At 40.6% G+C, this 14,405-nt stretch overlaps 1 protein-coding gene across 3 annotated transcripts in view; it reads right to left on the minus strand.

Annotated features, from left to right (window-relative positions):
• SMC1B (structural maintenance of chromosomes 1B) overlaps positions 1 to 14,405 on the minus strand; it is a 90,502-nt gene that overhangs the window by 60,483 nt on the left and 15,614 nt on the right. For all 3 annotated transcript variants that reach the window (XM_012449465.3, XM_012449464.3, XM_064368207.1), the window contains 5 exons: positions 10,272 to 10,510; positions 7,103 to 7,361; positions 4,148 to 4,288; positions 2,189 to 2,271; positions 1,158 to 1,365 (listed from right to left, as the gene is read on the minus strand). In XM_012449465.3, coding sequence (XP_012304888.1) covers positions 1,158 to 1,365; positions 2,189 to 2,271; positions 4,148 to 4,288; positions 7,103 to 7,361; positions 10,272 to 10,510 — 930 coding nt within the window. The remainder of the gene's footprint in view (positions 1 to 1,157; positions 1,366 to 2,188; positions 2,272 to 4,147; positions 4,289 to 7,102; positions 7,362 to 10,271; positions 10,511 to 14,405) is intronic.

Here is a 14,405-nt window from a genome sequence, read left to right on the forward strand (position 1 = left end):
CCTTGGCCTCCCAAAATTACAGGTATGAGCCATAGTGCCCGGCCAATAGGTGTTTCAAAATAGAGCACTGGTTACCAGTCTCAAATGCTGAAAATAGGCCATATCATAAAATAAGGATTGCATAGTACGCACTGATGTTAGCGACAAGAGAGTCAGATGCAACCCTGATACAAAAGGAAATAATCTTGTAAGGTGGACACCTTAAGCAACAGGTGATACTGTATTTTGGCTAATGAAATACACTAGCAATACTGGATGCTGAAAAAATATTTCAAAAACAAATGAAACCTTGAAAAACATGAGGTTTCAGGCTATATGTATGCAGAGGTCAGACTTCTTCACAGCATCCAAGTTCTTTTGGGGATACTGGCTGTAAGGCCGGTGCCTCCTTGGGAGCTGAATGGACACGCCCTTCTCTCTCCGCGCCTAAAAACTACGTCATCATTCTGAGCGCATTGCTCAGCATTTGCCCTCTCCACGCGGGCTCCCCCTTGCCCATTTCCACATTCCAATCTCAGCCCTGCACCCGCCAGAAATTTTGAAAAGGCCTGCCAAGAACCTGCCCTATGGTAGCTCCCCGGTACGTCCTCGACCAGCCCCTCGTCCGTGCTCACTCCCTTCATACCCAATGGAAATGCCCCCACTTTGTTCACCTAGCCCGTCCCCAGTCTTTTAATACCCAATAGAACTACCTTGTCTTTGTTTCCCCCGTAGTCAATCAGCTACCTCTATTCCCTATAAAACCCCACGCCCCAAGAAGAGAAGGGCGACTTCTTTGGCCCCCTTTCCAGGACCATAGAACCTCGCCCGGGAGCTGAATAAATTGGCTTTTAATTTCCTCACTCCAGTCTCTGTTTCCTCCTTGAACTCGACGAGAAGTCTAACACTGGCCACAATTTGAACTTTGTAAGTACTATGTTCATGTCATGCTTCTCCCCCAATAATTACATATCTATAGATACTACCAGAAGTTTTACCCAAATTATTTACTATTACATTTTAAATATAAAGACTCAAACACAAAACTTAAAGATGTCTGAAATAATATTGCTTTGTAATAATGGTATTATTTCTAATCCCAAATAAGAAGATACATTGTAAGCAAACAGGAAAGCTGTTTTTTTTTGTTGTTTAAATTAAATATTCATTCTAATTACCACAGAATCTGGGTACAGTCTTTTAAGGTGTTCCAGAACCTCTGCTCTCTTTTGCTGACGTTTTCCCTCAAGGTTATCAATTCCAGCATTCTGCAATTCACTTCTAATAAGATTCAATTCTTCATTAACTTCAGACATTCTTGATTTTGTTTTTTCAATTTCATCCAGCAGGGTTTCCTCTTGCTGTTTCTTCTCTTCCAAACAATCCCTACCAAATAACAACAAATTATAAAGCAAAATGATAAACCAAACTTTAAGAATTATCAGATACAACAGCATTGCAGGGGAATAGGGCAGTGCTCTATCAATTTTTAAAGGGTACAAAATGCAATAAACCTGACACCAAACATGGGCAAAAGAGATTTTGCTCATTCTTTGTTGATAAAAATATGGCTGGGCCAGGTGGCTCACTCTGTAATCCCAGCACTCTTGAGAGGCTGAGGTGGGTGGATGGCTTGAGTCCAGGAATTTGCCTGGGCAACATGGCAAAACCCTGTCTCTACAAAATATAAAAAAATTAGTCAGCTGTGGTCGCACACACCTGTAGTACCAGCTACTCAGGGGACTGAGGCAGGTGGATCCCTTGAGCCCAGTGGGTGGAGGTTGCAGTAAGCCATGATCACGCCACTGCACTCCAGTCTGGGTGACAGAGCGAGACCCTGTCTCAAAAAAAAAAAAAGAAATTCATAGATAAGAAAACTGCAAGGGGTGCAGTGGCTCACACCTGTAATCCCAGCACTTTGGGAGTCCGACGAGGGCGAATCGCTTGAGTCCAGGAGTCCAAGACCAGCCTGGGCAACATGGTGAAACCTCATCTCTACCAGAAATACAAAAAATTAGCTGAGTGTGGTGGCACGTGCCTGTAGTCTCAGCTACAGGCTAAGGTAAGAGGGTCACGTGAGCCTTGGAAGTCGAGGCTGCAATGAGCCATGACTGTGCCACTGCATTCTAGCCTAGGCAATGGGAGTGAGACCCTCTCTCAAAAAAAAGAAAAGAAAATTGCTGCAAGGAATTTTTTTTACTCTACCTACATGCATGTCTTTGTATATTCCTCTAACTTCTCTATTCGTTTTTTATGATCTTCTATTTGTTCTTTTATTTGTTTTAGATTTCCCTAAAAGAGGAAATGAAATCTAAAATCAATTACAGCAATTCCAAACCAACAAAATTACATGCCTAGAACTTACTATAATATTATAAGCTGTTATAAATTTGAAAGATGTCAAATATAATCATATGAAAACACTTAGAGCAAATTTTAATTTTGAAATTTTAATTTTGAAAAGGCATATCAGGGTTCAAATCCTGACTCTATCATTTGGTAGATATTTCATCTCGAGTGATTTCTCTCTGTAACTTCAAACTTCAAGGAGATTATTTCAAATATCTATATATTTCTTATCACTTAAACTAATTCACTCAACAAATATATTAGGTTGGTACCAAAGCACCACAATTACTTTTGCAACAAAGTGTTCAAAATTTGTTGCACCAACAAATATATTAGGTTGGTGCAAAAGTACCACAATTACTTTTGCAACAAAAAGTTCCTATCATATGGTAACCTAAATATGTTCACTGGCTACCATGTGATAGGAACTAGAGGTACAAATATAAACAGGAAAGAGTCCCTGCTCTGAAAGACTGATGTCTGGTAGGAGAGACATACAATTACATTAGTAATTACAGTAGAATTGTTTTGTGTTGTAATAACATAGGAACTATAGGGCAACTAATAGGGTTGTGGGTGAGGACTTCATGAAAGCGTTGTTCTATTCACTTTATCGTTAAATCCAATTGGAGACTACTATTGTAGTAGCAGTCTAGTACTATAGTAGTCTTCAATTGGTTTCATGTCTTTAACTTTTCCCCCACTTAATCCATCCTGTACACTGTAGCAAAATTAATCTCTTAATCCATCACTAAATGGTTGAAAATAAAGAGTATAAGAAACCAAAAGCGCCGGGCGCAGTGGCTCACGCCTGTAATCCCAGCACTTTGGGAGGCCCAGGCGGGTGGATCACGAGGTCAAGAGATCGAGACCATCCTGGTCAACATGGTGAAACCCCGTCTCTACTAAAAATACAAAAAATTAGCTGGGCATGGTGGCGCATGCCTGTAATCCCAGCTACTCAGGAGGCTGAGGCAGGAGAATTGCCTGAACCCAGGAGGCGGAGGTTGCGGTGAGCCAAGATCGCGCCATTGCACTCCAGCCTGGATAACAAGAGCGAAACTCTGTCTTAAAAAAAAAAAAGAAGAAACCAAAAGCAATTATTTCAGCATATGAGGAAAGAGAAGAAATACTAGTTTTCAAGTGGAAAAGTATGAACACATTCCATGAAGATAATTATTCTGTTTTACTCACTTATCACACAAATTCATTGAACAAACACCTACTGTGCTAGATGCCAGAGTTATAAAAATGAGTAAGTTACAGTTCCTTTTCTGTGCGGACTATACATGTTGAAATTAGAGTCCCATATTGAAATTCTATTACCTCACTTACAAATTCCATTCAGAGAGGAAGAAACAAGATTAGTTAAGAAGGAGTACCAAGTTCAGTAAATTAGAAAGACCTGCCTCTGGACCTTTACTCTGGCCACTTCGAGAGCCTATGTCACACTAAATAGGTCCCTTCACGGTTATTACTTTTACTTGCCAGGTGGATCTCTTAGGGGTTACCACCTGGGGGCTTGGAACAAATTTCAGTGTCTAAGTTTATAATATGATACAAATTATACAATTACAAATATTTTAAAAGTAATTCCCGCTATGTTACCACCTTATTTTCCTTGCCCTTTTCTACTCACGGAACCATCATAGATTATGTCTTTTATATTTGTTTGTATCTTCATCTGCCAAATCATGAAATAAATGAAATGAGGCAGTATAGTGTAAGGTTAAGAAGATTCATTCCGGATTCAAGTACAAAAAGGAAATAAAATTTCATTAAGAATAATTCTAAATCATTAATGTACAACCCAAGATACCTGAACTTCTCCATGCCTCCTCTTTTCAAATGCCAGTTTTTCTTCATCTGTCTTCTGTTCCCACTGCAGTTTTTCCAGTTGTTGAGTCATTATAGCTACTTTCTTTCTTACTTGTTCTTTAAGTTCCTTATAATGTTCCAGCTGCATAAACAGTATTGAAAAATTGCTAATTCACTTAAATAAACATGAGAGCAAATTCTTTGTATGAAATCCAGTACTAGAAGATAATCTTCCCAAAATCTTACTTTATAATTAAATCATAATCGACCAATTTCCCCAGGTAAAATAATGTGAACATAAAACCTTCCTTTAAAAAAACTGTTTATTGCTGGGCACAGTAGTCCACACCTGTAATCCCAGCACTTTGGGAGGCCGAGGTAGGTAGATCACAAGTCAGGAGTTCAAGACCATCCTGGCCGATATGGTGAAACCCCATCTCTACTAAAAATACAAAACTTAGCTGGGCGTGGTGGTTTGTGCCTGTAGCCCCAGTTGCTGGAGAGGCTGAGGCAGAAGAATCGCTTGAACCCAGGAGGCAGAGGTTGCAGTAAGCCGAGATTGTGCCACTGCACTCCAGCCTGGGTGACACAGCAAGATTCCACCTCAAAAAAAATTTATTATTTATTTTTGGAATTGTTATTTATTTATATTTTGCTCTGTTGCCCAGGCTAGAGTGGCACAATCACGGCTCAATGCAGCCTTGACCTCCTGGGCTCAAGTGTTTACCTTATCATTTGTAAGATAATCATTTTTTCCTCTCATAAACACTTAAAGATACATGTGGCTTTAAGGAGACATGATCACTTAATTGACAGGAAGGAAACTGATTACTTAAGGTGCTTTAAAATGTTCAGTGATGAATTAATCTCTTATTATACAAGATTTAATTATAGTAAATCAGTAAATGGCAAAAACATGTAACTGACAACCAATTTTTTTATCTCTTTTATCAATTTTATGATAATCTTACATCACAATTATATACCACAATAATTATGACTATATAAGTAGAAAAATTATCATTTTCTCTGGATTCTCCTTTCTAAGATTTTTGGACAGAGACCTTAGTATAGAGGTTGTTTTGAATATCTCATTGCTTTAAACACTTTTTTAGGCCAGGCACAGTGGATGCCTGTAATCTCAGCACTTTGGTAAGCCAAGGCAAGAGGATCACTTGAACCCAGGAGTTCAAGACCAGACTGGGCAACACAATGAGACCTCATCTCTAAAAAAAATTTAAAAATTAGCCAGATGTGGTCGCATGAGCCTGTAGACAGAAGGATCGACTGAGCCCAGTAGTGAACTGTGATTGATAACAGCAGGAGGCAGACAAATCCTAGACAGACAGGGGTGGGTCCTGTCTCACCGCTGACCTTCAAACCAAAGACAGGTTAAAGCCTAGCTACACGTCCTGGGTAAATCCACAGATAAGACTGAGAACCTATTTTCCTGTTTGGCACACTTACCTGTGATTGATCCCTATCCTTCACCTATTTTATATATACCTACCCTTCCCTAATTGGTTTTTCACACTGTTGTATCCACTTTAGAGCAGTGCTTTTGTTTTAGCTTTTTTTTTGCATACTCACAAACGAATCAGCACACAATCCCCCCATTCTGAGTCTATAAAAGCCCCAGACCCAGCTACACTGGGTAAGAAACCACCCAACTTCAGGAGGGGGACCACCCTTGCATCCCCTCTCTGCTGAGAGCTGTTTCATTGCTCAATAAAATTCTTCTTCGCCCTCCTTACTCTTCGATTGCCAGTGTAGCCTCATTCTTCTTAGATGCAGGACAAGGAACTCAGGACCCACTGAATGTGGGTATAGAGAAGGCTGTAACACTGTAGTCCTCTGCCCTCTGCTGGCAGAGGACAGCTGCCCCACGCAACAGGAAGCAGTGGCAGGGCCAAGCCAGCCCCAGAGCTGAGGGCGAGAGTGGGCCAAGAGTCTGACAGCTGTTAACATGCCACCATCTGTCGGGCTGTGGACAGGACTAAAAGAGTTAATTAGCACACTATAACATCCCCTCTGGGGCTTTGGGGTCATAAGCACCCTTGCCCAGGTGCCACTGTCTTCCCCTCATTTGGATGCAAGAGCCCACTGTGGGAGCGGCTTGTGACACGACTAGTCCAGCTCCAAACACTGCATGGAGCCTGCTTCTGTGCTGTGCTTGGAACAGCTGGCTGGAATCTAAACTTGCTTGTTTACACACTCTCTCCTGCTGGGTTCTGCATGTGCAGTCGTGGCAGCTGTGGGATTCATGCTGGAGTGGAGGCTGGGTGCAGCCTGGCAGGCTGGGTGGACAGGATAGCTCCCGCAGTGAACTCGGGACCAAGCAAGGCCTGGGCAAGGGTGTCACCAACTGGGGGCCTCTGGCTGACAAAGTGACTGAGAAAAATCCTGCATTGGCTGGGCACGGTGGCTCACGCCTGTAATCCCAGCACTTTTGCAGGCCGAGGCAGGCACATCACCTGAGGTCGAGAGTTTGAGACCAACCTGACCAACATAGAGAAACCCTGTCTCTACTAAAAATACAAAATTAGCCAGGTGTGGTGGCGCATGCCTGTAATCCCAAGTACTCGGAGGCTGAGGCAGAAGAATCACTTGAACCCAGAAGGCAGAGGTTGCGTTAAGCCGAGATCACGCCATTGCACTCTAGCCTGGACAACAAGAGCAAAACTCTGTCTCAAAAAAAAAAAAATCTTGCATCATGATCATGATCATACCACTGCACTTTAGTCTGAGTGACAGAGTGAGACCCTATCACCACAAAATTAAAATTAAAAATAAATAAATTTAGATTCTGTATGCAGGCTGAAAAATTTAAATCCCCATAATTTACATTCTGAGGATAATCTCTTAAAATATCAGAGAGGTCGTCTTTTAAATTTTTTTCTAATTCAAAGAAACAATAGAAACTTAAGATTTCCCCTAAGTTGACTTTTTTTTTTACCTGACTGGCTTCCAGTTCAATGTCTCGTCCTTTATGTAAAATTTCTTTCTCAATCTGCTTTTCAAAACTTCTCCATGCACCATTTAAATCAACCAGCTCTGTCTCCATGGCTTTTATATCATCTTCCTGTTTAGAACGTTGTTTTTCACTGTCCTTTATTGATTTCTTAGCCTCATCTAATTTCTTGAGGTGGTGAGAAGTGTTTTCTTTGGCTTTAATGTACTGAGGCCTCTTCTGATTTAAAAGGGTTTCAAGTGACCTGAAAAGGAAAAAAGTTTACTTTAAAAACATTTCATTTCTTTAATATGAAAAGGGAAGAAGTTGTTTTGATCAAACCACTTTACAAAAGAAATCCTAAAAATTAACTTTCAGAGACTATAAGCAGATCAATGGTTGTCAAAGGCTGAGTAAGGTCAGGGGGAGGACTGAATAAAGCATATGGTCACTTTGAGAGTGGTACTGTAGTGGTACTGTAGGTAGACACTTGACACTAAAAATTTACCAAAACCTATATTACTTTACAGCACCATAAGGAACCTTAATGTAAGCAAATTAAAAAAGAACCAATCAGGAGGCTAAGGAATCCTAGATGAAATGTAGAATACAATAAAGAATCTAACTTTATTACAAATGTAGAAACAACCTTACTAAAGAGGTGGAAGGAAAACATGCTGACCAAATTCTAGAAATGAGTGGAGTCTGTAAGACTAAAAACAAAAGAAGAACACGTGATGCTTTCCATGGGGGTATGGGTTAACAATTCTGACACTGTTACACAAGATTACTGGAACTGCACAATTAAGCAAATGGATGGCAGATGGTAGAAGCCAGATTTCCCATTGTTGAAGTGGGAGGTTACAGATATGCAAGAGAAGGCTAGAATGATTCATGTGGTAATGGCTTAGAATTGGGAGACATCAATATGAACTCATGTTTAGCTTAATATAGATGGTCACGTATGGAAATATTTATAGCTATATGTATAAATAGTATACACACGTATTTCCTAGTTCCATCAGCTGAGAAAGCCTAGAAGCAAGGATACTCCAGTAGCAACGAACGCATCTACCACCTAGATGCTGGTTCCTAATACCATTCTCCAATAAAAGGAACCAGGGTTCCTTAGAGAAATGACTGATTATAAGCCTGGGCAAGCTGATGCTAGGATTGGCTTATACATAATGACACTAGGAGATACTTCTTTTCTAGAAAATAAGGAAGAGCTCAAAAAAAAAAAATCATAATGAGAATATTTAAAAGGGACACAGAAGCCAACTGAAAGAGTTCTCAATGGCCAAAGCAGGAAAAATCTAAGCAGCAAAATAAATAATGTAATACTGAATTATAACTCCAAATGTAAAATATCCATAAATCTATACTGATGTAAACAAATAACAAATTAATTAATTTAAAAATAAGTAGAGACAAATTTGTGCAGAATTTCAAATCATGTAAATACTTTGCCCTCAAGGTAAAACATAACTCTCCCTACTCCTTAAGTGTGGGCTACAATCAGTGACTTCCTCTCAAAGATTATAGCATGAAAAGGGAGAAAAAATAACTTTACAGTGGAGAAACATGACAAACACTACTTCAGTCAGGTGATCAAGGTCAACATCAAGTGATGCCAAGTTGATATGACACATGATATAGTACATGCTAAATGTCATGTAACATATGTAATACACTGATACTCTGATAGAATATAATGAGAATGATTTTTTTTTTTTTTTTTTTTTTTTTTGAGACGGAGTTTCACTCTTGTTACCCAGGCTGGAGTGCAATGGCGCGATCTCGGCTCACCGCAACCTCCGCCTCCTGGATTCAGGCAATTCTCCTGCCTCAGCCTCCTGAGTAGCTGGGATTACAGGCACGCGCCACCACGCCCAGCTAATTTTTTGTATTAGTAGAGACGGAGTTTCACCATGTTGACCAGGATGGTCTCGATCTCTTGACCTCGTGATCCACCTGCCTCGGCCTCCCAAAGTGCTGGGATTACAGGCTTGAGCCACCGCGCCCGGCGAGAATGATATTTTAGTTCTGTGGTCTTCCTCCCCACAGTCCATATCTTCAGTCTAATTATGAGAAAACCATCAGACAAATTCCAATTGAAAGATGTTCTACAACAAAACTGACCAATATTCCTCAAAAGTGTCAAGTGAACTGACACAGCTAAAAGGAGCCTAGGGAGACATATAACTAAATATGATATGATATTCTGGATCATAAAAAGGACATTAGGCAAAAACTGAGAAAATACGAATAAAGTACGAACTTTAGTTAATGTATCAATATTGATTTGTTAATTCTGACAATATATCCTAATAACGTAAGATGTTAGTAATAGGAGAAACTGAGTGTGGGGAATGTGGGACTAACACAAGAGCTAAAAAGAAATTAAGCAGATAGTGAAGGTTAAGAGAATCCTCAGCAGAGCTTCCCTTTTAACAAAAAGCAGCCCCCAAATCATTTCTTTTCTAACAAAGAGGAGCCTGAAAAATTAAGTTACAAACATACATAAGCAAGCTGGAAGCTTGCATGAGTGAATACTAGCAGGTGTGCCAATAGAAAAAGGCTACTTGGAAGCCAGGTATGTTCAACATGAAGGCTCCAACTTCCTTTTTCTTTGTTACCAAGTGTACAGTAGAAAAGCTGGCAACATGGCACTGCCCAAGTAGAGAATCTACATAAAAGATTAGGATGGGGTGGCCAGCTTCTTCAAGCACTATGCAAATGGCACACCTAGTCCTAACAAGTTCTTCGAGTGCTATGCAAAGGACATACTGGGTGCGACCAATCCTTCATGCCCTTAATTAGACACTGTCTCCTCAAGCTCATCTATAAAACCTCCTATACTGCCGGAAGACCTACTCGGGAGCCCCTCTCTCTGCATGACAGAAAGCTTTTCTCTTTCTTTCACCTATTAAACCTCCACTCTTAACCTCACTCCTTGTGTGTCTGCATCCTTGACTTTCTTAGCGTGAAGCAATGAACCTCGGGTATTACCCCAGACAAACAACGTCACTTCAGGACCATTCTATACTATCATAATAATTTTTCTGTATATTTAAAATTATTCCTAAGTAAAAAGTTTATTTTTAAAAATCAACTTTCAAAGTGTCAAATATTATTATAACGCAACTGTTAATATCTATTTTTTAAAACTCACTTTAATTCTTTTTCTGTTTGTTGTAGTTGTCTAGTTAGCATTCCATGTTCCTTTTTCCTAGCTTTAAGTGTGTTTTCATGATGAGACAAAGACTCTCTTGTGACACTCAACTCCCTATTCACATGCTCTAACTTGGTGTTCAGAAAATGAATCTTTTTCTCATTATGGTATAGTTGAAAAAGCTGCAGCTGTATCTTGTTCATTTTCAGTTCTTCGAGGAGACTCTGGTAACGTTCTGCCTATAAAAGAGTACAATTCAACAGTAGTTAAAATGGAGTACATTTTAGCTGGCCTTTCATAAACTCAACTACTGTGTCAACAAATTAACTAATGAATTTTTGTTTTTTGTTTTTTTTGTTTTTTTTTTTTTTTTTTTTGAGACGGAGTTTCGCTCTTGTTACCCAGGCTGGAGTGCAATGGCGCGATCTCAGCTCACCGCAACCTCCGCCTCCTGGGTTCAGGTAATTCTCCTGCCTCAGCCTCCTGAGTAGCTGGGATTATAGGCACGCGCCACCGTGCCCAGCTAATTTTTTTTTGTATTAGTAGAGACGGGGTTTCACCATGTTGACCAGGATGGTCTCGATCTCTTGACCTCGTGATCCACCCGCCTCGGCCTCCCAAAGTGCTGGGATTACAGGCTTGAGCCACCGCGCCCGGCCAACTAATGAATTTTTATTTGTCATGAAGACACAATATTCTTGCCAAAAGTAGCATAATTTGGCAAGGGTTTCTGAATATACTTTTTTTGAGGGGGGCGGATTTTTTTTTTTTTTTTTAAAGACAGGGTTTCACCATGTTGGTCAGGCTGGTCTTAAACTCCCAACCTCAGGTGATCCGCCTGCCTTGGCCTCCAAACTGCTTGGATTACAGGCGTAAGCCACCGCGCCTGGCCTGAATATACTTTTCAAATAAGTCAGTAAACCAGTAAATGATTTTGTGTTCTTGTGCTCAATGGTATGATGGTAAGAACTATGAAGTGGCATGCATTAACCTGAGTCCTAATCCCATTTGTCTGGACCTGTGAGTTTAACAACTCAATCAATATTTCTGGCATCAGCTTCCTCCTTTGTAAACTGAAAGAAGAGTGTGATATGACTTATAAGGTGCTAGCAACTTTAAATTCAATGTCTCCAGGAAAAATTCCTACTACAGGATGTAGTTTTTCTACCAATAAAATAAGACTCTTACAGTGCTAAAGTATATGTGAAAAAGAATAATTTCTTTTTTTTATTTTTAAAGACAGGGTTTCACCATGTTGGCCAGGCTGGTCTTGAACTCCTGACCTCAGGTGATCCGCCCGCCTCGGCCTCCCAAAGTGATGAGATTACAGGCGTGAGCCACTGAGCCCGGCCTCTTTTTTTTTTTTTGAGACAGAGTCTCACTCTGTCGCCAAGCGCCAGGCTGGAATGCAGTGATGCGATATCGGCTCACTGCAACCTCCGCCTCCCAGGTTCAAGCAATTCTCCTGCCTCAGCCTCGTATATATATGTTTTTTTTCTTTTTTTTTTTTTAAAGACAAAGTCTTGTTCTCTGTTGCCCAGGCTGGAGTGCAGTGGCAAGATCTTGGCTCACTGCAGCCTCCACCTCCTGGTTCAAGCAATTCTCCTGCCTCAGCCTCCCGAGTAGCTGGGATTACAGGTGTGAGTCACCACACCCGGCTAATTTTTGTATTTTTAGTAGAGACAGGGTTTCACCTTATTGGTCAGGCTGGTCTCAAACTCCCGACCTCAGGAGATCCACCTGCCTCGGACTCCCAAAGTGCTGGGATTACAGTCATGAGCCACCGCACCTGGCTCAAAAGAATAATTTCTTTAACACTTGTGCTATTAAAGAATTAAGGAACAGGCTACCTCAAGAGGAGCTACTAATCAACACTGGAAGCATTCCAAGTAACAGGCTATCTGCTAGGATGTTGTAAAAATCATTAGGAAGGGCCAGGCATGGTGGCTCACGTCTGTAATCCAAGCACTTTGGAGGCCAAGGTGAGTGGATCACCTGAAGTTGGGAGTTCAAGACCAGCCTGACCAACATGGTGAAACCCCGTCTTTTTTTAAAAAAAATTTAAAAAAAATCATTAGGAAGTTGTATTGTTTTGTCCTTAAAATGTTTAAATTCTGCAATTGAGTATACTGTGATAATTACAGTCTGACTTCCACTGCTGCCACTCCTTTTCACTAACAAAACCAAGGACATATATACACATTCAAAAAATACGTAGACACAAGAGAAAAATTACTAATAAGAAACACAGCCACTTTTCGTTTACTTCTTCAAATATGTATTGAGCGTCTATTATGTGCCAGGCCCGGATGTATGCATTGGGAATATAGCAGAAAATAAGACAGACTATCCCTGATCTTGTTTGTTTGAAACAGTGTCTTGCTCTCTTTCCCAGGCTGGAGTGCAATGGCACAATCACAGCTCACTGTAGCCTTGACCTCCTGGGCCCAAGAGATCCTTCTGCATCAGCCTCCTGAGTGGCTGGAAACAAAGGCATGTGTCACCACATCTGGCAAATTTTTTTTTATTTTTGTAGAGATGAGGTCTCACTATGTTGCCCAGGCTAGTCTTCAACTCCTGGACCCAAGGGATGCTCCCACCTTGGTCTCCCCAAGTACTGGGATTAAAGATGTGAGCCACCACACCCAGCCCAACCCTGTTCTTACGAAGTTTACATTCCAGTTATTTTAATAGGGAGAAGAGAGGAAGAAAAGTCAGAGAATAAATGGAAGGACTAAGGATTAAACTCTGATCTTTTTTCTTCTCTTGCCCAAATTTCTGTCTAAGGAGCCTGGGGAGTCTGCTCTACAGGCTCATCAGAGGGTTTTTTTTTTTTTTTTTTTGAGCAAGTCTCGCTCTGTCGCTCAGGCTAAAGTTCAGTGGTGCGATCTCAGCTCACTGCAATCTCCACCTCTTGGGTTTAAGTTATTTTCCTGCATCAGCCTCCCAGGTAGCTGGGAGTATAGGCATACGCCACCACGACCCACTAATTTTTGTATTTTCTGTAGAGACAAAGTTTCTCCATTTTGGCCAGCCTAGTCTCGAACTCCTGACCTCAAGTGATCTGCCAGCCTCGGCTTCCCAAAGTGCTGGGATTATAGGCATGAGTCACCATGCCTGGCCAGAAGGGTTTTATTCAACCCTATATAATATGGCTTACTTTCCAACATGATGCTGGCATAGTATCACCTGACAGATAAGGAAGGAAATTAAAATATTTTAACTGCAAATATGTTTCTTTGCCATATCTTGAAATGGCCCTGCAAAGTTATCTCCTGTGGGGAAAAATCTGCATTCTGTAGAGAATCCCCTTTCCCTTTTCCAGGCCTTTTTTCCTGATCCAGTAGACAATCAACTAGGAGTCTGATATCTTTTTAAGTCTGATAAGAAATATTTAAAATCTATTCTCTCTGAAGCCTGCTACCTGGAGGCTTCATCTGCATAATAAGAATGTTGGTCTCTACAATGTTCTTATCTTACCTTCTTATGTATCTTTTCTCCCTTATCTTAACCCAGACATTTTCTTTCTATTGATTCCAGGTCTTTAGATAAAACTCTTTAAACCAATTGCCAATCAGAAAATCTTTGAATCCACCTATAACCTGGAAGCCCCAGATCCCCCTCCTTTCCAGAATGAACCAATATACATCTTACAAGTATTGACTGATGTCTTAGGTCCCCCTAAAATGTATAAAAGCTAGTTGTGGCCCGATCACCCTGGGTACATGTTCTCAGGGTCTTCTTAGGGCTGTGTCACAGGCCATGGTCACTCATATTTGGCTCAGAATAAATCTCTTCAAACATTTTACAGAGTTTGACTCTCCATTGACAGACAAGCAAACAAATAATAAACAAGATAATTTTATACAGCATTAAATGCTACAAAAGAAACGAAATAGAGTAATGTGCTAGTACAAGGGAGGAGGTGCTAATTTAGAATGGAGGCATGGACAGCAAATGCCCACCTGAGAAAATGACTTTTTTAATAAAATGACTTTTTAAATAAAAACATGAATAAGAGAGTACCAGGTATGCAAAATCAGGCATACAGCTTTCTACCAGAGGAAATAGCAAAAGCCCCAGAATAGAAAGGAGTTTGGTGTGTTCAACACATAATAAAGGTTAATGTGGTAG

This window comes from Aotus nancymaae, unplaced genomic scaffold, assembly GCF_030222135.1.
Source record: "Aotus nancymaae isolate 86718 unplaced genomic scaffold, 86718_ANA_hifiasm-v0.15.2.pri h1tg000076l, whole genome shotgun sequence".
NCBI classification, from domain to species: domain Eukaryota; kingdom Metazoa; phylum Chordata; class Mammalia; order Primates; family Aotidae; genus Aotus; species Aotus nancymaae.